General features: G+C 39.8%; 1 protein-coding gene across 2 annotated transcripts in view; it reads left to right on the top strand.

The window, feature by feature from the left end:
- The first annotated feature begins 2,419 nt into the window (after nt 1-2,419).
- Nucleotides 2,420-25,404, top strand: part of LOC121520091 (NACHT, LRR and PYD domains-containing protein 3-like) — a 31,975-nt gene continuing 8,990 nt past the window's right edge. For both annotated transcript variants that reach the window (XM_041803349.1, XM_041803348.1), the window contains exons 1-5: nt 2,420-2,556; nt 10,631-10,741; nt 12,357-12,467; nt 16,565-16,675; nt 25,317-25,392. In XM_041803349.1, coding sequence (XP_041659283.1) covers nt 10,638-10,741; nt 12,357-12,467; nt 16,565-16,675; nt 25,317-25,392 — 402 coding nt within the window. In that variant the 5' untranslated portion in view covers nt 2,420-2,556; nt 10,631-10,637. The remainder of the gene's footprint in view (nt 2,557-10,630; nt 10,742-12,356; nt 12,468-16,564; nt 16,676-25,316; nt 25,393-25,404) is intronic.

Below are 25,404 nucleotides of genomic sequence, written 5' to 3'. Positions count from 1 at the left end.
TATGCAGAGAATGAATTGGTGAAAATTGAAGAAGCAATAGATCAGAACAGTTTTTGGAACCTGTGGAAAAAATTTAACTCACCCAAAACTCTAAATAACATAGCTATACAGAATGGCAACGTTTGGAAAAACTACTTCTCACATTTATAAGAAAATCCAGAACAATTCGGCCAAAGCAAACACCAGGTTAGCATTTTTAACAAATCAGCATCATTGGAACAAGCTATAAAAGATAATCAGAATACTTTAATGGCAGAACAATAAATATAATAATAATATAATATAATAAATATAATAACAATGGCAGAGCTCCAGGACAGACTGTCTGATCTTAAAAACGGAAAGGCCTGTGGTCTTGATGGCATCATATCTGAAATGTTAAAACACAGCAGCAGTAAACTAAAAGCTGCAGTGCTTAAATTATTCAATCTAGTGTTAAAGAGTGGTGTCTATCCTGAAATCTGGAACAGAGGTCTCATTACTCCCATCTACAAAAAAGGAGATAAACTTAACCCCAGTAATTATAGAGGAGTCTTTGTGAATACTAATCTGGGAAAACTATTTTATAGTATTTTAAATTAGAGAATCCTATCCTTCTTAACTGAACGTAACGTACTGAGTAAATCCCAAATCGGCTTTATCCCCAAACACAGAACAACAGATCACATATTTACTCTAAATACACTGATCCAAAAATACGTTCACCAAAAACATAAAGGAAAAATCTTTGCCTGCTTTGTGGATTTTAGGAAAGCTTTTGATTCTGTTTGGCACAACGGTCTTTTCTACCAACTCCTCCAAAATGGAATTGGAGGAAAGGTTTATGATTTAATCAAATACAAATACTCTGAAAGCAAATGTGCAGTTAAAATTGGACAACACAGGACTGAACAATGTTGTGGTGCCCATCAGGGCTGCAGTCTATCACCAACCCTTTTTAACATTTACTTTGACAATCTGTCCAAACTTTTGGAAAATTCCTCAGCCCAAGGACTAGATCTAGAGGGAAAAGAAATCAAGTGTCTTTTCTATGCTGATGGTTTACTACTGTTATCACAAACAGAACAAGGTCTGCAAGAGCTATTGAATGTCCTTCAAAGTTACTGTGAAAACTGGAAGATCAGTGTGAATGTGGAGGAAACTAAAATCATGATATTTCAAAAGAAAGCCAGATCACAAAGTCAGAAGCAGAAATTCTGTTTGGGAGACGCAGATCTAAATCACTCTACTGAGTATTCTTACCTGGGTCTAGTTATTAGTGCATCTGGACATTTTGCTAAGGCTGTGAGCTCATTGGCTGATAAAGCTCGTAGAGCTTATTACAGCATCAGAAAAACTCTTTTCAGTTTAAACATCCCTGTAAGGATCTGGCTCAAGGTTTTTAAAAGTGTTGTAGAACCAATCCTCCTGTATGGAAGCGAAATGTGGGGCCAATCAATCAAACCCAAGCTCTGGGACTCAAACCCAGTCGAGAAAGTCCATCTGGAGTTTTGTAAAAACATTTTGAGTCCACAGGAACTGCCCAAACCACGGCTGCAGAGCAGAACTTGGTCAATTCCCTCTCTTAATTCAAATAAAAAAAAGAAAAATGAAATTCGCCAACCACCTCATAGAATCTGAGTCTGAATCATATCAACACAGGGCGTTTTTAGAACAGCAGCACTCTGTGGTCCCTGATAACACCAGGTTTGACATCAGAAGATCCACATGTCATGACAACAGTAACAGCATTATACCCAACTCAAAGATCAAAGAAATACACAGAGATAATAAGCAAAAATGTTCAAATCAGTGGAAATTACAAACACAGTCCATAAACAAATTACAATGTTATAACTCACTAGAAAGAGGATTTCAATCGGCCAAATTGAACTGTCAGCTGTGTATGTTACAGCATGTCACACAGCTAGACAAGTTTCTTTACAAGATATTATTATTTAGTATAAAACTCTGATTATTAATTCAGTGTTCTGTAAAGATGTTTACATGCAAAATTTACATATATATTTATTGTTCAATGTTTAACTCTGAATCACAAGATGTAATAGCATACATGTAAATCCTAAAGCTATTATTTTGCTCTGTTCTATAATATAGTCATGATTATTTAAAAAAATGCTGTTATTTTATTTTATTAATGTAATGTGTTTATTTTTCTATGTAATGCTTTGGCAATAACATGACACATTTGTTCATGCCAATAAAGCACGTTTGAGTTTGAGTTTCAGATTTTTATCCATCAAAGTTGTGCAGAAAACCTGAGATCTACCACTGCCTGTGAGCCTGCAGATATGAACTACTGGATAAAGAACATTTGAATCTGAGCGAGAGAAATTGGGATATATCAGACATTTCTAACGTCCGACTACCAGTGAACGCAGCAGCTGAGTAGAGCCCTCCCCTCCTCCACTGGGACGTTTTTACGCAGACACGTCTCAAAGTATGGGAGCGATCAGAAAAGTCCCGTTCTACTGGAAACCAGGCTAATCCGGATCAGTATCATGTGTGGGACGGTAGCTCGGTCTGACGGGGCTCTGGGGGACAGAGGAAGACCAGGTAAGACCATTCACACCAAAACTAACATGATTTTATCAGACCAGGAGAAACGGATCTATCAGAGTCCTAGCTCTACGGAGACCAGATGTCCCGCTTTGTGTGGGATAGTCCCGACTTTTCACACACACTTAAAGTTTCATTATGTAAAGTTACTGTGATTGAGACACAGGCCTGGTTCTGGGCAAAGGCGGTGTGGGCGTTAGCAGCTCTGATTAGCTATTGAGCTAAAATGCTAATATTTACATTAAAAAAATAATAAAAAATAAGAGAAATATTAAAATGTATGGTGGCCCTGAGAGCTCACAGCACTGCGACTTAAGAAAACACATGCAAAAAGACAAAACACAAGCAAATTAAGAAAACATCTTCATCAATTTGACAACACATGCGCAGCATTTAGAAAACACGCTGCAACTAGACCAACACAACACATTAGAAAAACACGCTGCAAAGACCAACACAACACATTAGAAAAACACGCTGCAAAGACCAACACAACACATTAGAAAAACACGCTGCAAAGACCAACACATTAGAAAAACGCACTGCAAAGACCAACACAACACATTAGAAAAACACGCTGCAAATAGACCGCAACACATTAGAAAAACACGCTGCAAAGACCAACACAACACATTAGAAAAATGCGCTGCAAATAGACCGCAACACATTAGAAAAACACGCTGCAAATAGACCGCAACACATTAGAAAAACACGCTGCAAAGACCAACACAACACATTAGAAAAACACGCTGCAAAGACCAACACAACACATTAGAAAAACACGCTGCAAAGACCAACACAACACATTAGAAAAACACGCTGCAAAGACCAACACAACACATTAGAAAAACACGCTGCAAATAGACCGCAACACATTAGAAAAACACGCTGCAAAGACCAACACAACACATTAGAAAAACACGCTGCAAATAGACCGCAACACATTAGAAAAACACGCTGCAAAGACCAACACAACACATTAGAAAAACGCGCTGCAAATAGACCGCAACACATTAGAAAAACACGCTGCAAAGACCAACACAACACATTAGAAAAACACGCTGCAAAGACCAACACAACACATTAGAAAAACGCGCTGCAAATAGACCGCAACACATTAGAAAAACACGCTGCAAAGACCAACACAACACATTAGAAAAACACGCTGCAAAGACCAACACAACACATTAGAAAAACACGCTGCAAAGACCACAACACATTAGAAAAACACGCTGCAAAGACCACAACACATTAGAAAAACACGCTGCAAAGACCAACACAACACATTAGAAAAACACGCTGCAAAGACCAACACAACACATTAGAAAAATGCGCTGCAAATAGACCGCAACACATTAGAAAAACACGCTGCAAATAGACCACAACACATTAGAAAAACGCGCTGCAAATACACCACAACACATTAGAAAAACGCGCTGCAAAGACCAACACAACACATTAGAAAAACACGCTGCAAAGACCAACACAACACATTAGAAAAATGCGCTGCAAATAGACCGCAACACATTAGAAAAATGGCTGCAAATAGACCACAACACTTTAGAAAAACGCGCTGCAAATACACCACAACACTTTAGAAAAACGCGCTGCAAATACACCACAACACATTAGAAAAACGCGCTGCAAATACACCACAACACTTTAGAAAAACGCGCTGCAAATACACCACAACACTTTAGAAAAACGCGCTGCAAATACACCACAACACATTAGAAAAACGCGCTGCAAATACACCACAACACTTTAGAAAAACGCGCTGCAAATAGACTGCAACACATTAGAAAAATGGCTGCAAATACAGCACAACACATTAGAAAAACACACTGCAAATACACCACAACACATTAGAAAAACACACTGCAAATAGACCACAACACATTAGAAAAATGGCTGCAAATACAGCACAACACATTAGAAAAACACACTGCAAATAGACCACAACACATTAGAAAAACATGCTGCAAATACACCACAACACATTAGAAAAACGCGCTGCAAATACACCACAACACATTAGAAAAATGGCTGCAAATACACCGCAACACATTAGAAAAACACGCTGCAAAGACCAACACAACACATTAGAAAAACGCGCTGCAAATAGACCACAACACATTAGAAAAATGGCTGCAAATACACCGCAACACATTAGAAAAACGCGCTGCAAATAGACCACAACACATTAGAAAAATGGCTGCAAATACACCGCAACACATTAGAAAAACGCGCTGCAAATAGACCGCAACACATTAGAAAAACGCGCTGCAAATAGACCGCAACACATTAGAAAAACGCGCTGCAAATAGACCACAACACATTAGAAAAACGCGCTGCAAATACACCACAACACATTAGAAAAACGCGCTGCAAATAGACCACAACACATTAGAAAAACGCGCTGCAAATAGACCACAACACATTAGAAAAATGGCTGCAAATACACCACAACACATTAGAAAAATGGCTGCAAATACACCACAACACATTAGAAAAATGGCTGCAAATACACCACAACACATTAGAAAAATGCGCTGCAAATACACCGCAACACAACAGAAGTGTTTCCAGAGGACACTTAAAAGTGATGCACACGTTCGGACAAGTTTGTTGAAGTTGTTGACGCGGATTTTGAGCCACAGTGGTGTTGGAAAATGAGATAAAAAGTAAGTGTTTTTGATTAATTTTAACATTGTGATCGTATGATTCAGATATTAGCCTATTGCAGTGATCTGCTGTTAAACTGTCGTTAGCCTTTTGCCTGTAATTAGCCTGCCAATTCTCATAACCTGATGAAATAATACACATGGTTAATTCACTGTAAAACCATAGACTGTATATAGTGTGAAACACGCTGTTAGCTGGCTATAGTTACTATCAGAACCCTTAATAGGGGACAACTAAGTTAAAGTAAGTTAAGTTTTTGTTGTGTTGGTCTTTGCAGCGTGTTTTCTAAATGCTGCGCACGTGTTGTCACATTGATGAAGATGTTTTCTTAATTTGCTTGTGTTTTGTCTTTTTGCATGTGTTTTCTTAAGTTGCAGTGCTTTGAGCTCTCAGGGCCACCGTAAAAATGTAATAAAAAGAGGTGTATCTCAACCAGGCAGTGTGGTACTGGAGGGTCATGTGACCTAATGACTCAAAATCAGTGCAGTATCACACTGAGACTTGTCTTTTTATTGCCTTTCAATAACCCACATTTTATTTTGAAAACCGGAAGTTGGTCGACGCTGTAGCATCCTAGCTCTGACTTTCTCAAGCGCCTCCGTGCATTTGCCATAAAGTCTGCAGTACGGGAGCACTTGAAGTATTGGAGCAAGCGAGAGACGGCTGGTTGATTGTTCTGATTGTTCCAGAACAGTGAGTAGCTTGGAGGACGATCATTTATGTCCGTGTTTTCTCCATGATTGTCCTCTCCGGTGCTGACAGGCCTGTTAACCTTCCTGCTCAAACATCACTGTCATGTAAACACAGCTCTGCCATCAGAAGACCCTGGACTTCTACAGAACTACATTAACCATAGACTCCAATTTAAGAATATTACAGTAAATATTACCTCATCTTTAACTTCTATCTTCTATCCATTTTTGCCACTTTTAACCCTTTTTTAAAAAAACTTGTTGCCCTTTTTTCTCTTTGCCAATTTTTGACACATTTTACCCATTTCCATCACTTTTCCGGACAAGTTTTGCACATTTTCTCCACTCTCTAACCACTTTTCACCACTTTATCAGGACATTTTTGCGACATTTCTGCCAGTTTTTACACATATATTTTTTTAAAATTTTATTTTTCTTAAATCTTGACTAATTGTAACCTTGCAAAGCAGATGGATACGCCAGTTTCCTTGTTTTTCCACTGGCGAATCCATCTTGCAAAGCTCCCATCTGAACTGTTTGGGCCTGGTTAGTCAGCGACAGGACCAATCAGCGACGAGGGGCAGCACTTTCAGGCATGGCAGTGTGACGTAAACAAGCAGCAGCAAGAGCTGGAGCAGTTTTGGAGGAAGAGATTAGCGTGGATGCTGCTAAAGCGCCAGTTTTATCAGAACTTTGTGACATGTCTTCATGAAAAGAAGAACATGGTGTAATGGTAATGGTGTCGTGTCTGATGTCCTGGTGTCTAACACAGGCTCTCCTCAGGGTTGTGTTCTGTCTCCTCTTCTATATATTCTCTACACAGACAGCTGCAGGTCTGATAAAGAGGGTAGCTACCTGGTCAAATTCTCTGACAATACAGCACTTTTATCCCTTCTTCAAGGTTCAGAGTCTGACCATGGTAGTGCCCTTCCTGCTTTTATTGACTGGTGTGATGAAAATCTCCTTGACCTCAATTTGTCAAAAAACTAAAGAGCTTATTGTTGATCTTTGGAGAAACTGTTAAACCTAAAGCTCTAATTATGGTAAGGATGTTGAGATTGTTGACTCGTACAAGTATTTAGGAACTGTGTTCGATTCTCTGCTTAAGTTCGCTGTGAACACTGAGAGAATTGTTAAGCGAGGTCAACAAAGAATCCTGAGGAAGTTGAAATCCTTTAATGTCTGTGACAAAATGCTGACTGTCTTCTATCAGCCTTTTATTGAAAGTTTTTTGACATTTTCCTTTGTTTGTTGGTTTGATGGTCTGTCTGTTAAAGACAAAAACAGTCTGTACAATATTTTTAAAATCTACTCCAAAATAATCAGAGTCCAGCAGAGAGATCTGCGCTCTTGGTGGGAGACACAGGTGGTCAGAAAAGCTAAAGGAATCACTGCCCAACATGACCACATCCTGTGCTCTGAGTTTACTTTAATGCCCTCAGGCCGCTGCTTTATTGCGCCCAGTAGGAGAACAAACTGTTATTCTAAGTCTTTCATTCCTTCTGCCATCAGGCTGTTAAACCTTGATGGTAGTCTCATGGACTGATAGCTTTGTATTATTGTGTTTTTCCTTGTTTGGCGCTGAACCACACGGTGGTTAAAACTGTGTGCTTATGCTGGTGGCTCGTTTGTACATTCTATGAATGTAAACTTATGATGTAATCCATAATGCACCTTGGATATTTTATTTGTGTTCTCTTTTATCTGCTGCTATTCTTAAATGTGCATTATAATCTGCCTGACCCTGAGTGTGTCATTACCAAAAGGTTCACATGAGGGTTGATGTGTCACTGAGCATCTCTGTCATGTACTGACTTTTATTTATTATGGTCTCTGTTTGCTGTTGGTGGTTGTATGTATGGTCTGGGTAGACTGCTAAAACTGAATTGTCCTTTGGGATAAGTAAAGTTGTCTGAATCTGAATCTGAATCTAAAACGTCGAGTACTTACATGTCTATAGTCGTCATGTTTCGCATTAATCCTTGGTAGGTGCGCATGCGCCTCTCGATAGCAGCTACGTCACATGCTTTGTTGCTTTGGCTGGCCCGTGGAGATGTGACAGACAGAATGTTCATCCAATCACACTCTGAGTTTTTTTCAAATCCTCTGTCTTTTCCGAAACGTTTCCTACTGAAACTTTCCCAGATGGATGTGTGAAACAAATCCATCTGGTGTGTCAGGCTAGACTAATAGTGGCTGACTAGTGAATTTCTGTAAAAATAGATCAAATGTTCTAAAACCATTTAAATATTAATAGTTTTGGGGTGGATTTAACAGCTGCAGACATTTAAAGCCAAAAGAAACTCTTGAAACCACAAAATCTTCTTTTCCTACTTTTCTGAGTTGAATGATCTTCTGGGAGTCGGACAGGAAGCTTTGAGAGGCCTGATATGATCAGCTGTTGATATCTTTTAGTCCCACTGGACCTGATAAAATGATGTTGCTTGACTGTTTGACCCCATTAAGGGTTGGATGAATGATAATTATCTCTAGTTAAATACTGATAAAACTGAGATCCTCATCATTGCCTCTCATGTTGAGAAATGTTTGGGATCCCTGTCTTCCTCTTTTAGAAAAAAATGTAAAAATTTCAGGGTTACACTTGATTATTTAAACTTTTTTGACCAAAAAGTCTGTCAGGTCTCAAGCTGAGTTAGAAATGCTCATGCTTTTATTTTTGACTACTGTAATTCCCTTTTTACCTGTTTGAATAAATCCATTTACTGGTTACAAATGGTTCAAAATGCTGCTGGAAGATTGCTGACTAGGTCCACTAGGGTAGCTCACATCACTCCAATTCTATTTCTTTACACTGGCTCCCAATCAGCCTCCAAATTCATTCTAAGGTCCTTGTTTATGTCTGTAGAGCCCTTCATGGTCAGGTGCTTGATTATATCCTTAGACCTGCTCCATCCCTACATCCCTGGACGATCCCTCCAGTTTTGCCTCTAAAGTCACAAAACTGAGGGAGGTTTCTGACAGACAAATTCATCAGGTTAAGAGAGCAGCTGCTAAAATGTCATTACAAAGCAGCAAACAGGTATTTGAAGCTGCTGGTGCCTCTGGAGTCCCACCAACCTCAAGGTGTAGGATCCTCCAGACGCTTGCAGTCGTGTATAAACCTACTATTCAGCCCCCTCCTAACCAATGCTCACAAGCAGAAACGGTTGCAGTGGGCCCAGAAATACATGAAGACTCCTTTTCAAACAGTCTTGTTGACTGATGAGTGCCATGCAACCCTGGATGGTCCAGATGGAGGAGTAGTGGATGGTTGGTGGATGGCCACCATGTCCCAACAAGGCTGTGACGTCAGCAAGGAGGGGGTGGAGTCATGTTTTGGACCGGATTCATGAGGAGAGAGCTGGCAGGCCCCTTAAGGGTCCCTGAAGGTGTGAAAATGACCTCAGCAAAGTATAGAGAGTTTCTGACTGACCTCTTTCTTCCATGGTACAAAAAGAAGAACCGTGCCATCTGTAGCAAAATGATTTTCATGCATGACAATGAACCATCTCATGCTGCAGAGAATCCCTCTGTGTTATTGGCTGCTATGGGCATAAAAGGAGAGAAACTCATGGTGTGGCCCCCATCCTCCCCTGACCTTTAACCCTACTGAGAAAAAAAAATCAGTGAAGGGTGGCAAAAAATAGGCAAAAGGTAACAAAGGAGGCGAAAATATGTTGTTGTAGGGGCCCATGTTCTGGTTTTATCAAGGTCCATTTTCTGGTTTTATCAGGGTCCCATTCTCTGGGTTTATCAGGGTCCCATTCTCTTGGTTTATCAGGGGCCCATTCTCTGGGTTTATCAGAGTCCATTCTCTTGGTTTATCAGGGTCCCATTCTCTGGGTTTATCAGGGGCCCATTCTCTGGGTTTATCAGGGGCCCATTCTCTGGGTTTATCAGGGTCCATTCTCTGGGTTTATCAGGGTCCATTCTCTGGGTTTATCAGGGTCCATTCTCTGGGTTTATCAGGGCCCATTCTCTTGGTTTTTCAGGGGCCCATTCTCTGGGTTTATCAGGGCCCATTCTCTTGGTTTTTCAGGGGCCCATTCTCTGGGTTTATCAGGGTCCATTCTCTTGGTTTTTCAGGGGCCCATTCTCTGGGTTTATCAGGGCCCATTCTCTTGGTTTTTCAGGGGCCCATTCTCTGGGTTTATCAGGGTCCATTCTCTTGGTTTTTCAGGGGCCCATTCTCTGGGTTTATCAGGGTCCATTCTCTGGGTTTATCAGGGTCCATTCTCTGGGTTTTTCAGGGGCCCATTCTCTGGGTTTATCAGGGTCCAATCTCTGGGTTTTCAGGGGTCCTGTCGTTGGGTTTATCTGGGGCTCATCTCTGGGTTCATCAGTGGTCCATTCCATGACCACGTTGGTACCGCCTGTGTCACATGGGTGTCATATGTTAGAGGAGCAGTCACAGCTGACGATAACCTGAGGTCTAGAACAGTGGGAGTTCTATCACAATTAAAATGATCATAACTCAAAATTCATAACAATGTTGAGTCTCTGTACTCAGAAAACAGACAATCATCTCTATTTTAACATATCTTCATAAAATCATATTATGTCTATTTAAACATAACATCGATCTTTATGAATATATCTTTTTATGAAACATATCTATATGAATTTATTTTAATATGAACACATCCTCTCTATATAAAAATATCAATAATTAAACATATCTTGTTGTTTTTCAGTATCAGGATGGAGGAGCAGTGCCCAGACTCTCCTGAACCCAGCTGTGTGTCCATGAAGAGTGACCGGTCTAAAAGTGGCTTTATCAACTTCAAACAATCTGCAGATGGAAGGTAAGAAATAATAGAATAAAACTATAGATATGATGACCACGTCACTGTTGTCTCTCATTCATCATAGAAATAATCCAGGAGGGTTTGATTTTATAGTCTAAGTTGTTTTTCAGAATCATAATGGAGCAGAGCCCAGACTCTCCTGAACCCAGCTGTGTGTCCATAAAGAGTGACCAGTCTAAAGGTGGCTTTATTAACTTCAAAGAGTCTGCACGTAAAAGGTGAGAAATAATAGAATAAAACTATAGATATGATGACCATGTCACTGTTGTCTGTCATTAATCATCATCTCTCCATCATCATAGAAATAATCCAGGAGGGTTTGACTTTATAATTTTAAATGAACAGTGGTTACAGTTGAGTTCATCAGCTTGTAATTCTGATGTTGGTCAGTAGATGGAGCCTCAGGTCATAGTGAGTATCATCTTTATACAGGTGGTTCTCAGAAAATTAAATAACATGATAAGTTCATTATTTCTAGTGATTGATTCAAAAAGTTCATTTCTAGATTAGGTCATACGAAGTGAAATATTTCATGACTTTTTTGTTTTCATTTTGATATTAACAGCTTAGGGGCCGAACAGCGGTGACCATATCTATACAAACATATCTCTAGATAAACAAATCATCTCCAAACAAACACATCACTTCATACAAACATACCTATAATTAAACATTGTGTTATTTTTTAGAAAAAGGATGAAGAGGCAGAGATCAAACTCTCTTGAACCCAGCTGTGTGTCCATGAAGAGTGACCAGTCTAAAGGTGGCTTTATTAACTTCAAACAGCCTACACATAAATGGTAAGAAATTATAGAATAAAACTATAGATACAATACAATACAATGCAATAACTTTATTAATCCCTGAAGGGAAATTCATTAAATGTGATTTGATGATATGATGACCACATCACTGTTGTCTCTGATTCGTCATAATCTCTCCATCATCATAGTAATAATCCAGAAGGGTTTGATTTAATAGTTTTAAATGAACAGTGGTTACAGTTGAGTTCATCAGTTTTTGAGGACTAACATGGTCACTGAGAAGTGTTGGAGCCACAGTGTGTTGAAATAGTTTGAATGTGATTCTGTCTGTGAACAGTAGATGGAGCTCTAGCTCATGGTGAGTATAAAGACAGGAAACTGCTTTCAGGTCCATGAATGAAAACATGGAGTTTTTAACCATGTGAACCTGAGTAACCTCAATGAAATGGACATTTGATGTTTATTATTCTGAGATTGGGTGAGGTGGAACATTGTTATTTTTCAGGGGTCCAAGCTTTGGGATCATCAGCGATCCATTCCATGACCACGTTGGTACCACCTGTGTCACACTGTCGTCATATGTTAGATTTGAAGTCACAGCTGACGATAAACTGAAGTCTAGGACAGTGGGAGTTCTATCCACATTAAAAGGATCATAACTCCGAATTCATAACGATGTTGAGTCTGTACTCAGAAAACATACAATCATCTCTATTCTAACATATCTTCATAAAACATATCATCTCTATCTTTTAATGAAACATATCTATATAAAATTATATTTTTATAAGAACACATCCTCTCTATATAAAAATATCAATAATTAAACATATCTTGTTGTTTTTCAGTATCATGAAGGTGGAGCAGAGCCCAGACTCTCCTGAACCCAGCTGTGTGTCCATGAAGAGTGACCGGTCTAAAGGTGGCTTTATTAACTTCAAACAATCTGCAGATGGAAGGTAAGAAATTATAGAATAAAAATATAGATATGATGGCCATGTCTCTGTTGTCCCTCATTCATCATCATCTCTCCATCATCTTAAGTGAACAGTGGTTACAGTTGAGTTCATCAGCTGTAATTCTGATGTTGAACAGTAGATGGAGCCATAGTGAATATCATCTATATACAGGTGAGAAAATAAGAATATCATAAAATGTTAAGGATTTCTAGTGATTTCATTAAAAAAGTTAAACTGACATAATTCCTATATTATTTTATACAAAGTAAAATATTTCGAGACTTTTTTGTTTTAATCTTGATGATTACCACTAAGGGGCTGCACAGAGGTGCATGGGTCAGCACTGTCTCTATATTAACATCTCATCACTATATAAACATTACTCTTTATTAGGGGTGGAACGGTTCACAAAATCCACCGTTCAGTTCATATCACCGTTTGGTGATCACGGTTTTCAGTTCGGTTCGGTATACGTTGATGGTAAGGAAAATCAATTACGTCTTGTACAGTCAGGTTAAAACTAAAAGAATGAGGCTGTCTGACATTTAATACATCATTGTGACTGACTTAGGTTAAAAGTAGGTGAAATTCTGGCACTGCAAGAGAGGAGACATTGCTAGTTCCAACAGACTTTTCATTTATTTGGCAAAGACAGTCATCTTTAACAAATGCTAAGAACAAATCGTTTTTCACTGTTACTATGCAGTGACAATGCAATGCAGTGGAATCTGGGTACAAATACTGAACTGACTGAAATATATAACCCACATTTATTAATTGTGGTTCTTACAAAAATTATATCTTATAAAATATAAAAGTAAATACAGCTCTTAAAGCTCTGACCCTTGAAGAATTTAACTTTGCTAACCATATTATATACCAACAACATAAAGAGAAGCTTAGGCTCTATAAACACTAGACTTAGGTCTGTTTGTTTGAAATCAACTCAAAAACATAAGATCTGATATCAGTTATTAATGGGAAAACATTTTTGTACTTGAAATTAAAGTGCAGTGTTTGAAATAAAATCAAAGAAATAAGACTGGATACCTTACCAAACTTGAAGTGTCAATGTGCTATCTAAATAAAAAAATAAATGATCTAAAGTATCAGGTCATCAATATAAAATGTAGCATAAACCAAACTAACACCTGCTGCACTGCTTCTAAACAACACAGCTCTGCTCATTCTATTATCATGTTCTTCTGCAAGAAGATCAGTTTGTCCACATTCTCTGCCAAAAGACGAGATCTACTCGCAGTGACAATGTCCCCTGCAGTAGAGAAAACTCTCTCACTTGGTACAGATGTACCAGGGACTGCGAGGTAACATCGAGCCAACTTAGCAATACAAGGATACCTAGGCTCGTTGCTTTTCCACCATGCAAGTGGATTTTCATCCACAGGAATGCAGCCTGTGAGCCTCTATGACATGACCTCCGCCTCAGTGATCTTGGACAAAGACTTGGTGGTTGCCTTCTCTGTTGTAAAGAGCTCTCAAAAAGCTCTGCCATGGCAGATTTTTTTGAGGGGGAGATATCTTTTCTGATGCCTCTGGCTCTCCAGCTGAGGAGGAACTGGCCACCTGGGCTTCTCTGGGTTGACCCTGCATGATAAATATGACAAATAGTATGGTAGTTTTAAAAATCTTAATTACAACAAACACTATCATGGCAGCAAAGACACTAAAAGTATTTTCTACTGAACACTGGGGAAAGTTATGTTAAGTTTAAAAAGAGATAAATGTTAATGATAAAATGTATTAAATTTAGTACTAATTACATAATTTTAAAAAACAAATCAATACCTGCTCTCCAATTCTCATGATCTCTCTGGTGACAGCACTGTAGATTTTCTTAACAGAGTCTTCTTCCAAGTAGGGCAGGGACTTCAATCTTGGATCCATGGCTGAAGTTCTGTGCAGATAGTCCTGAAGATCAGGGTCTCTGTATCTGTCTTCTAGGTTTTTAGTGATGGCTGCCTTAACATCTTTGATGGTGGAGCTGTCCTCTTCACTGGCTGTCATGGATTTTAGTACCATCTTCTGCAGAGGGATGATCATGGACATCGAAGGGGATGTTTCTCAGCTCATTAGGGTTGTCACATTCTTCAGAGGTTTGAGAATCTTAGTTAGGTCCTCTGCCAGTTTTGCCTCACTGTCAGTCTAAACAGCAATATCATTTTTCTTAACATCCTTGTCCGTCAGAGCAGAATAGATGGCAGCCTGCTGTTCCAAATATCGCTCCAGCATGTCATATTGTGTTTCAATAGGTTGGGCCATCATGTATTTGTTTGTGAACTGGCAATTTCAGCATCTCCTGTTTGGTTTTTAGGGCATGGGTGGCTGTTGTGCTCCGATGGAAAAATGTTAGCACCTTCCTAATCGTCCCCAGGAGTCGTGATACCTGACTTACTGAGACTGCATTCTTGGCTGCAAGATTAGCAGCATGTGCAAAGCAGCCAATTTGTGGCCCCAGTCCAGCTGTTGCATTGACTGCACTCATCATATTTTTTGCATTGTCTGTAACAGGGTTTGTGCTGCTGCCCCTCTGAAACTTCCATTCTGTCGCTGCTTCTGTCAGTACCCTGAATGCTTGCTTGTATGGCTTTCATAAAGGGGGCGTGTCTGTAAAACGTAGCTTTTCATCTCCCAGTCTGAGGTAATGTAATGGGCAATCACAGCCAGGAAACTTTCAGTAGCCCTGGAGGTACCGTGTTGCTTAAGTGTTTGCGGGAGGGGATCTTATATCGTGGCTCGAGTACTTTAACCAAACAATGAAATCCCGCACCCTCTACCATGGCGTAAGGCTGCATATCTTTGGCGATGAAGTGCCCCAGTGCTTTGCTTATGCATTTTGCCCTGTCAGACTCATCACTGTAATGTTGTTTAAAAGCTGCAGGGAGTAGAAGTTGTCCTGTCGATGCTCTCCCTCTCCGTCTTGTGCTGTCAATTGTCTCACCGGGATGATGTCTCCGCAGATGAGCTGACATGTTGGTCAAATTGCCGTTAGCATAAACAACTCGTGTTGCATAGTGCTTGCGCACTGTCGCACTTTTGTCAACCACTTTCTAACCGCTGTCATCGTAGCTCACTCTGAATGACTTGTACAGTGCTGTTGGTGCTTCTTCTAGCTCCGGCTCTTTTTCACTCGCCATGCCCACAAACTTCTCCACACAACTCCACGACCAGCTGCTACACTGCTTCACTTCTTTTTGTGGTTTACTAGCGCTTCGGCTGGCATCCAGTTGGAAGCACATTACCTCCACCTTCTGCTCCGGAGTGTAGCCTACACCGCTTGGCCTCGTTAGTGAATGAGAAAGTTGCGCATGCCTATGAACCGAACAGGACACGCGAACTGAACCGAGACAGTCGAGCCAAACAGTTCAGACGGTTTTCAAAAGCTGTTCCATCCCTACTCTTTATAGAAATGAGACAACATTAACAACATTAAAAATATAACTGTGGTGAAATGCAGGCCTCTGTTCTTTTTTAGAGATAGAATTTTTTTTTCAGTAACTATGAAATTTGTGCATAAAACCGCCTAATATCAGTCATAAGGTCATATCACGAATGCAATCGATTTTGTACTTTTACAGATTTTGTGATATCGGAAAATATCATATCATCCCAAATATCAATATCAAATCATATCAAGATGAAACTGCTGATTTACTTCCCTAACACACACCCAACACCCCTTGAACCCCCTCCCCCAACACACACATACACACACACACACACACACAAAAACACACATTTCTCAAAATTTCACTTCATAATGTTTCATATTTTGTATTTTTGACAATCAGGATACAGATTGATGTCCAAATGTAGTAGCTATAATCAGGACTGAAAATAGTTAAAAGATTCAATGCAGTAACAGTGAAAGAACTAATCAGAGTTGATATTTTTGTTGCACCTTTTAGGAACTTAAAACTTTTTGCACAAAGTGTGAAACATCATTTTCTGGAGGGGTGCACAAGAGATAAACATATCATTTCTTTATTTCTTCCATTTCTTTATGAAAGTATCATCTGTATATAATCATATGTCTATATAAATATACCTACAGTTGAACATATTTTGTTGTTTTTCAGTATCAGAATGGAGAAGCAGAGCCCAGACTCTCCTGAACCCAGCTGTTTGTCTGTGAAGAGTGACCAGTCTAATGATCGCTGGATTAACTTCAAACAATCTGCAGATGGAAGGTAAAAAATGATGAAATAAACTGACAGTTACAGTGGAGTGAAAAAGTATTTGCCCCCATTCTGATTCCTGAGTTTTTTGGCATTTTTATCACACTTAAATGTTTTGGATTATCAAACCAATTTTTATACACTGCCTGGCCAAAAAAAAAGTCACCACCAAAAAAGGGACACACACTCTAATATTTCGTTGGACCGCCTTTAGCTTTGATTACAGCACACATTCGCTGTGGCATTGTTTTGATAAGCTTCTGCAGTGTCACAAGATTTATTTCTATCCTGTGTTGCATTAATTTTTCACCAACATCTTGTATTGATGATGGGAGCGTCTGACCACTGTGCAAAGCCTTCTCCAGCACATCCCAAAGATTCTCAATGGGGTTAAGGTCTGGACTCTGTGGTGGCCAATCCATGTGTGAAAATGATGTCTCATTCTCCCTGAACCACTCTTTCACAATTTGAGCCTGATGAATCCTGGCATTGTCATCTTGGAATATGCCCGTGCCATTAGGAAAGGAAAAATCCATTGATGGAATAACCTGGTCATTCAGTACATTCAGGTAGTCAGCTGACCTCATTCCTTGGGCACATAATGTTGTTGAACCTAGACCTGACCAACTGCAGCAACCCCAGATCATAGCACTGCCCCCACAGGCTTGTAGAGGAGGCACTAGGCATGATGGGTGCATCAGTTCACCTGCCTCTCTTCTTACCCTGATGCACCTATCACCCTGGAACAGGGTAAATCTGGACTCATCAGACCACATGACCTTCTTCCATTCCTCCAGAGTCCAATCTTTATGCTCCCTAGCAAACTGAAGCCTTTTTTTCCAGTTAGCCTTACTGATTAGTGGTTTTCTGAAGGCTACACAGCTGTTCAGTCCTAATCCCTTGAGTTCCCTTTGCATTGTGCGTGTGGAAATGCTCTTACATTCACAATTAAACATACCCCTGAGTTCTACTGTTGTTTTTCTTTGATTTGATTTGGCCAAACGTTTAAGTGGTGCCGATCACAATCATTCAGGATTGTTTTCCGACCACATTTCTTCCTGGAAGACGATGGTTCCCAACTATCCTTCCAGTTTTTAATAATGCGTTGGACAGTTCTTAACCCAATTTTAGTAGTTTCTGCAGTCTCCTTAGATGTTTTCTCTGCTTGATGCATGCCAATGGTTTGACCCTTCTTAAACAGACTAACATCTTTTCCACGACCACAGGATGTGTCTTTCAACATGGTTGTTTAAGAAATGAGAAGTTACTCATTGCATCAGCTGGGGTTAAATAACTTGTTGCCAGCTGAAAGATAATCGCACATGCTGTAATTATCCAATTGGAGGCTCGTACCTATTTGCTTAGTTAAATCCAGGTGGCGACTTTTTTTTGGCCAGGCAGTGTATTTCACAAAGACAACCCAAGTAAATTGAAAGATTATTTAATTTTTTAAGGGTGGAAAAATTCCAAACCTCTCTGGCCCTTTGTGAAAAAGTAATCACCCCCCCTTGTTAAATCATGAGTTAACTGTGATTAACCACAGTTTTTGGAAAGCTGAGTTCAGTTTCACTGGCCACACCCAGGCCTGATTACCACCAGATTTGTTAAATCAAAAAATCCCTTAAATAGAGGCTGTCAGACAAAGTTAAGTAGGCTACAAGCTCTCAAAAGGAAACGCATCATGCCACGAGCCAAAGAAATTCAAGAACAAATGAAAAAACAAAGTGATCGAAATCTGTCAGTCTGGAAAAGGTTACAAAGACCTTTCCAAGGCTTTGGGACTCCAGCAAACCACAGTCAGAGCCATTATCCACAAATGGAGAAAACGAGGAACAGTGGTGAACCTTCCCAGGAGTGGTTGGCCAACCAAAATCACTCTGAGAGTGCAACCATGACTCATCCAGTAGGTCACAAAAGAACCTAGACTGACATCCAAAGACCTGCAGGCCTCACTGGCCTCAGTTAAGGTCAGAGTTCATGACTCAACCATCAGAAAGACACTGGGCAACAATGGCATCATGGGAGCATTCCAAGGCCAAAATCACTGCTAAGAAACATCTTGATGATCCCCAAGACTTTTGGGAAATATTTGGTGGACTAACAAGACAAAAGTTGAACTTGTTGGAAGATTTGAGTCCCGTTACATCTGGAGAAAAAAAAAAACACAGCATTTAATAAAAAGAACATCATGCCAACAGTCAAACATGGTGGTCTCAGTGTGATGGTCTGGGGCTGCTTTGCTGCTTCAGGACCTGGACCACTTGCTGTGATTGATGGAACCATGAAATCTGCTGTCTACCAGAAAATCCTGAAGGCCAACGTCCGACCATCAGTTCATGACCTCAAGCTCAAGCACTCTTGAGTTATGCAGCAGGACAACAACCCAAAATACACCTGTAAGTCCACCTCTCAATGGCTCAAGAAAAACTAAATTAAGGTTTTGGAGTGGCCCAGTCAGGATCCGGACTTAAATCCAGCTGAGATACTGTGTTGTGACCTTAAATGGCAATTCATGCTGGAAAACCCTCCACTCTGGCTGAGTTAAAGCAATTCTGTGGAGAAGAGTGGGACAACATTCCTCCACAGCGATAAGAAGGACTCATCAGCAGTTATCGCAAACGTTTGATTTCAATTATTGCTGCCAAGGGTGGAACAACCAGTTATTAGGTTCAGGGGACAATGACTTTTTCACACAGGGACAGATAGGTTTGGATTTTTTTTCCCCCCTTGAAAGTTAGGTAATCATTCAAACACTGCATTTTCTATTTACTTGGGTTGTCTTTGTGAAATATAAAAATTGGTTTGATGATCTGAAACATTTAAGTGTGATAAATATACAAAAAACTCAGGAATCAGAAAGGGGTAAATACTTTTTCACACCACTGTATTAGACAGTTTAATGAGCCAGTGAGGGCTAGTTTCTATAAACAGGAACAGATCTTTGTCTGGACAGGTGATCCACTTGAAGGTAACCAGTTTTTGACCCAGAGTTGTTGAAATGTTTGAATGACAATTACAGTTTAATGACATAATGTAGTGGAGCAGCAATGAATGAGCAGTGTTAAAACGTGCATTTAGTCTCAGACTCTTTCATCAGACACGGTAAAGTTTATCAGTACGTCAGTTATTTATTTAGTCCTCACATTCTGTCCTTCAGTAGAAGCCCAGATACTTGTGTGAGAAAGACTGGTAAAAGTACACGTACTGATTCAACTCCTTTATTCTAGTAAAAGTAAAAAGTTCATGCTCTGAAATGTACTTAAATGTGCAGTCTGTAAAATTGGGATCATTAACAACAACAGATTGTAGATTGTAATGCTCACTTCTCTGATGGTAACCATGGAAACCAGTGGTGCTAAATAAGATGCTTATCTGCTATTTGCTCCATTCTGTGGTACTGTAGACCAGTGGTTCCCAACCTTTTTTGTCTTGTGTACCCCCTGAGCCTTTTTGTCATACCATGAGTACGCCCTCATTCATACGTGTTGATGATTCTCCAAAAGTAGAACGTAACACAACTTATTGTTAAATGAAATTCATTTTATTTCATCTCCTTAATTTGAACATTTAATTTTCAGGAATTGTCTTATTTTTAACTCAAATTAAACATAAAAATAAATAATATGTTGCCTTGAAAATAACTAATATAGATAGAAAATATGAAATCAAAAGAAACTAGAAAAGCACTCAGAGAGTGCAGACCTCTGCCATTAGCCCTGTCTTCCAATAGTGAAGAATCCTTTAAAAACATTCCTGGATCCAGACGGTGATCCGGATCACTCCCAAAATCGAATTCGCCAATTACTCCCTCCCCAGTGGGGTGGAGACACGGTGAGGCAAAGCATGGGCTTCGCTACAAGTAGAAGTCATGGCAGAGGGTGAATATTCCTCTGTTCCTCCCAGCATTGTGAGTATTCTCGCTACAACTCGCTGTCGTCCCCTCGACCAGGCATGCGTTTTTCAAAGTCTATAAAGTCCAAAACTTTGAGTAAGTTACTCATGTCCGCCATCTCCTGGTGTAAAGTGGTAACAGCGCAGACCTCCACCATTAGCCCTATATCCCAACAGTACAGAATCTTTTAAAAAATTTCTAGATCCAGACGGTGAATTGGATCGGTCCCAAAATCTGATCAGTTCTTCCTTATGCCATTTCTGACATTTCCTGAAGATTTCATGAAAATCGGTCCATGACCTTTTGAGTTATGTTGCTAACAAACAAACTAACAAACAAACCCACCTGATCACATAACCTCCTTGGCGGAGGTAATAATAATGAATCCTGCCTGTGTTATATATATATAACTCTTATAACATTTACCACAAAAAAATGGAGCTCCTTTGAATAAGTTCCCTTTAAACAGGCATTTAAACTTTAAAAATCAGGAACAAAACAATTAACAAGAATAATATTCAGACTCACTATAGCAGTTTTACTTTCTTCAGCCAGTCTAGCTTGCTTGTCTTTCATAAACTTTGATAGTTCTGGGGGCAGTGTGGAAACAGCTGTCACCAGGCTGTTCTCCACATCCAGTCTGTTCCTCTGCTTGGTTTTGATGTGTGTCAAAGCTGAGAAGGTCACCTCACAGAGGTCATGAACTGATGGCCGTAGAACCAAAAGGCTAAAGTTCAATCAGTGCACGTTTTCCCAGTTCAGGGTACTACTTCTCCACATCACACCAAAACTCAGTCAATATCTTCTCAGCCTGTGCCATTTTCAGCCCCCAGTCAGATGATAAATCCATCAAATGCTCCTGCAGCCTTGCAGGGAGGTTGTTGCAGCTCTCAATCACAATAAATGGGTTCTTCACCCAATTCAGTCTTTCTGACTTTTCTTCAGTGTCCCGAAAATACTGGCTGAAATCAGCGCAGAGTTTTGACACATGTGCTTGCACCAGTTTGACCACTGGTCAAACTGGTGCAAGCACTGACAACATCAGTGGTGGCAACACAGGCATCAAGTAGTGGGAAACAGCTCACTTCTCCTTCATCACATTTCCTCTTCCATAGTTTGAGCTTTTTCGTGAATCTTTTAACTTTGTCATACATTTTCAGGATGTGTGACTCCTTCCCCTGAAGTGATCGGTTGAGCTCGTTCAGCGAGATACTCTAGGTGTGCACACACTTGGCATCCTCAAACACCACAGCAAGAAGATGCAGGTGCTCCATCAAAAACACAGAAACTTCACTGAGAAGTTCATAAAGTCTCAGTAGCGTTTTACCGTGAGACAGCCAGCAGACGTCTGTGTGAAGCAATAGCTGTTTGTGCTCTGAGATAACTACAGCCATATTGTTTAAAATTCAGAAATGGAGACAGAGGAGCAGATGAGCTCCATTCATGCTGCTATTTGCTGCTGTAATCCTTTTGTTTGTATTCATCCATTTTTTAACTTTAGGCAGGACCAACAGACAGCTGAAGTCTTTTTCTGTCTTCATCCTATTTACTTAAACTTGAATGTGTTCTAGAGACTGAAGTTTGTTTCTGTGTTCATCTGTAAACTGTGTTTCAAGGACTGAAGTGTTAGGTCTATACACTTATATATTTATACATTTATATATTTATATGGTATTGATATTGGCTAAATTTAATTTGTAAATATCACCATATATTTTATAAACACTGATATTGTTAATCCTAGTCAAACTAAGAAACAGAGTAAAGTACACTATCTATGTTCTTATGTTGGCCTTTTTAATGGATTTCTTGCAGGTCAATTCAAAAGGACCAGGGGCCATAGAGGGCCCACAGCCCATAGTTTGAACACCCCTTATGTATTTACTGATACTCAGAGTAATAGAAAACTATTTGTAACATCATTATAAACTCATGAAACACTGTTAGAGTTTGGTCCATACTGTACTATCACACTGGGGTCTGATGTTATAGAGCTAATGTAAATAAACAGATCACTCTTTTCTCTCTAACAGTGTCATGATAACATCAGCAACACTGGAGTTAAATGGTTAATAAAACAAACAAATCTATCAGCAGACAGTGCCTTTACCCTAACAATACACATAAAGTTAATGCAGTGTTGGATGTATTGATCTACTCCTCCGTGCTCCTGTCCCTCTCCCTCATCTCTCTGTGACGTCACACACTGCTGTCTGTCTGTCCATCAAATATCACACAGCAGCTACAATAATAGTAAAGGGAACATGCATGGTGTTAAACATTAACAGAAGTTAGCACATAGACCAAGCGCTCTGTCCTCTCACCCAGAGTTCACTCACTGTGATCAACCGTGCGTATAGGAGAGGTCGAGGAGAACGGAGTAGCAAGCTAGCAGATACTCATTTTTAACATGGTCTAGCTGCAGCATACATGCCTTTATTTAAAAAATAACTTGAATTGAAGCAACGCTCCTCTTAAACATGACGACCACCTGCACTGCGTATGCCAAGAGCCTGCCCCGTCTGTCTTAGCTGCTGCAGGTCACTTTCTCACCGTTGTATCAGCTGTGGAGCGTGGCCACTCACTCTCCAGACACGGAGGATTACACATAACGAGAGGAAATAAAATTCAGCTCAAATTTAAAATGTTCCAGAAATATAAAATAAAAGGACTGGGCATGAATGTAAAATCTCAGATCAAATTAGAGTGAGATTTTTGTGGCTACAAGTTAAACTGAAAGTCATATCTGCGTGCCTGGCATGAACACGCCTCTCCCACTTTGTCATCAGACCAATGCTAGGTCACATGACCCACAGGACCAGTTTGTAGACTGGATGTGTTTTAAAAGGGAGAGTGTAGGACATCAGCAGGTTTATTTCTGACAGAAGTGGAGTACTAGATTATTGTACTGAAGTTAAAGTAAAGTTACTTTGGATAAAATATACTTAAGTAGAAATAAAAGTAGTAATCTGTAAATCTACTCAAGAAAAGTCAAAAGTAAGTCATTTAAAACTTAAAGTACTGAGTAGCTATTTTTGATACCTGAGGAGGTTTTACAGTAAAATCTGATCTTTTCTTAATGTGAAACAACTACTGGAAAAAATGAATCTATAACCAGGTTGTTTTTATAAGGTGAGACTTAACCTAAAGTCAAATGCAGCAGCTGTTTTAGGATGAAATCCAAAATCATTCTCTACCTGCTGACCGTCATGGACTGTGAAAGTCAAACTTCAGGACATTTTCTTGTTGGCTGAAAAATAAAATTGCCTCATTTTGGCTTTTAGTGTTTTTTACTCGGTACTTAATACTTTTCGAAGTGTAGTGAGGTATAATACTTCCCTCAAAATGTATTTATGTGAAAGTAGTGATTTTGAAAACTACTCAAAAAAGTACAAGTACACAAAAAATCTATTACAATTACAATAACTAGAGTAAATGTAATTCTGATTTGTGTTTTCTGTACATAAATGTAAGTTATTACCATTACCACATTAAAAAGATTGATTTTATTTGTTTAGTGTGGATGCTGCTGATGAGGAGGGTCTCCAAAAGAATGACTGGCAGATAACGAAAAGAGGAAGAAGTCCATCTCCTTCACAAGTGTCCACTCCTACAGACTTCAGGACCTTTAGGGTCTCCAGCCGTTTCCTAACAGACAGTCCAGAAAAAATAAGGGAGACAGGAAACTTTCTTCATCTGTGTGCAGAAAAGTAAAACCCAGAACATCCCAGCAGAGACAGAGGAGTGGAGGACTTCCTGATCTCCCAGAGACAATCACAGTCCTCTCCAGATCCACAACAGTCCAGCTCACAGCTCAGTTTACTGCATGCATGCTAGTGGGTCCAGAGTCTGGATCTAACAGCCACTACCATTATGTACAGGGATGATCATCAGCGGACTAAAGAGACAGTTCATACACACTGGTCAAATACATCAGTCTAGTTTAACTTGTTTAAAGAATCAACTGAGACAAACTAAACTTAACAAACTAACTAAACTTCACTAAAGTAATGTACATGATGTTATATGTTGATTTTCTCTCAGTAACTATAATATGGTTTGAAATAAAATGAACAAAATCTAAAGTTCTTTAACCTAATTTTTTCTCCACTGGGGTTTAGATAAGCTGTATATGTACAGATTATCTAGCACTGACTGCATCAGTTACAGTGATCAGCGGTTGGGGGGCCCCCAATCAAACTTTGCTTAGGGCCCCAAGAAAGCTTGGGCCGGCCCTGAGCCAGGTTGCTACCAGATTTTGGTTCTTATCTCTACAGATCAGGATGATGGATCCCTTTTTCTTAAGTCAGACACATTCTGGTTTGAGGGACTCAGAATCTACTTTTTGCAGATGGTGTGGTTTTGTTGGTGTCCTCAGCCAGGGTCCTCTGTTAGACCGGTTCAAAGCCAAGTGTGAAATGGACAGGATGAGGGTCAGGACCTCCAAGTTCTTCCAGGGGGTAGTTGTAGTTCTGTAAAGTAGCCTGAGGTTGACAACTAGAGGAGGATCTCCATCTTTGAGTAGAGGGGCCACCACAGCAGACTGCCAAGACTTTGGAGACCTCCTTTGAGCCAATGGGGTTTAAGTAAGAGGTGTTAGGGGGTCAGTTATTGAGGATCTGATCTCTTTCAATAAGCCTACGTCCATACCAGAGTAAATGTGTGATTATCATTTAAAGCTCCTACATTTACCCTGTGCCATTTTGTTGAGCTCTCAAACTCTGTCATTAAATGTCCTTAAAGCTGATATTTTTTCTCCAGAGGTCAGCTGGAAACATCAGAGTTCTTCAATGATCAGTCCAAGCAGCATCAAACAGAGCTGGACTCCATATTTATGGTGTGTACATCA

The sequence above is a fragment of the Cheilinus undulatus genome, linkage group 13 (genome assembly GCF_018320785.1).
Source record: "Cheilinus undulatus linkage group 13, ASM1832078v1, whole genome shotgun sequence".
NCBI classification, from domain to species: Eukaryota; Metazoa; Chordata; class Actinopteri; order Labriformes; family Labridae; genus Cheilinus; species Cheilinus undulatus.
This window is presented reverse-complemented; position numbering and strand designations above follow the sequence as displayed.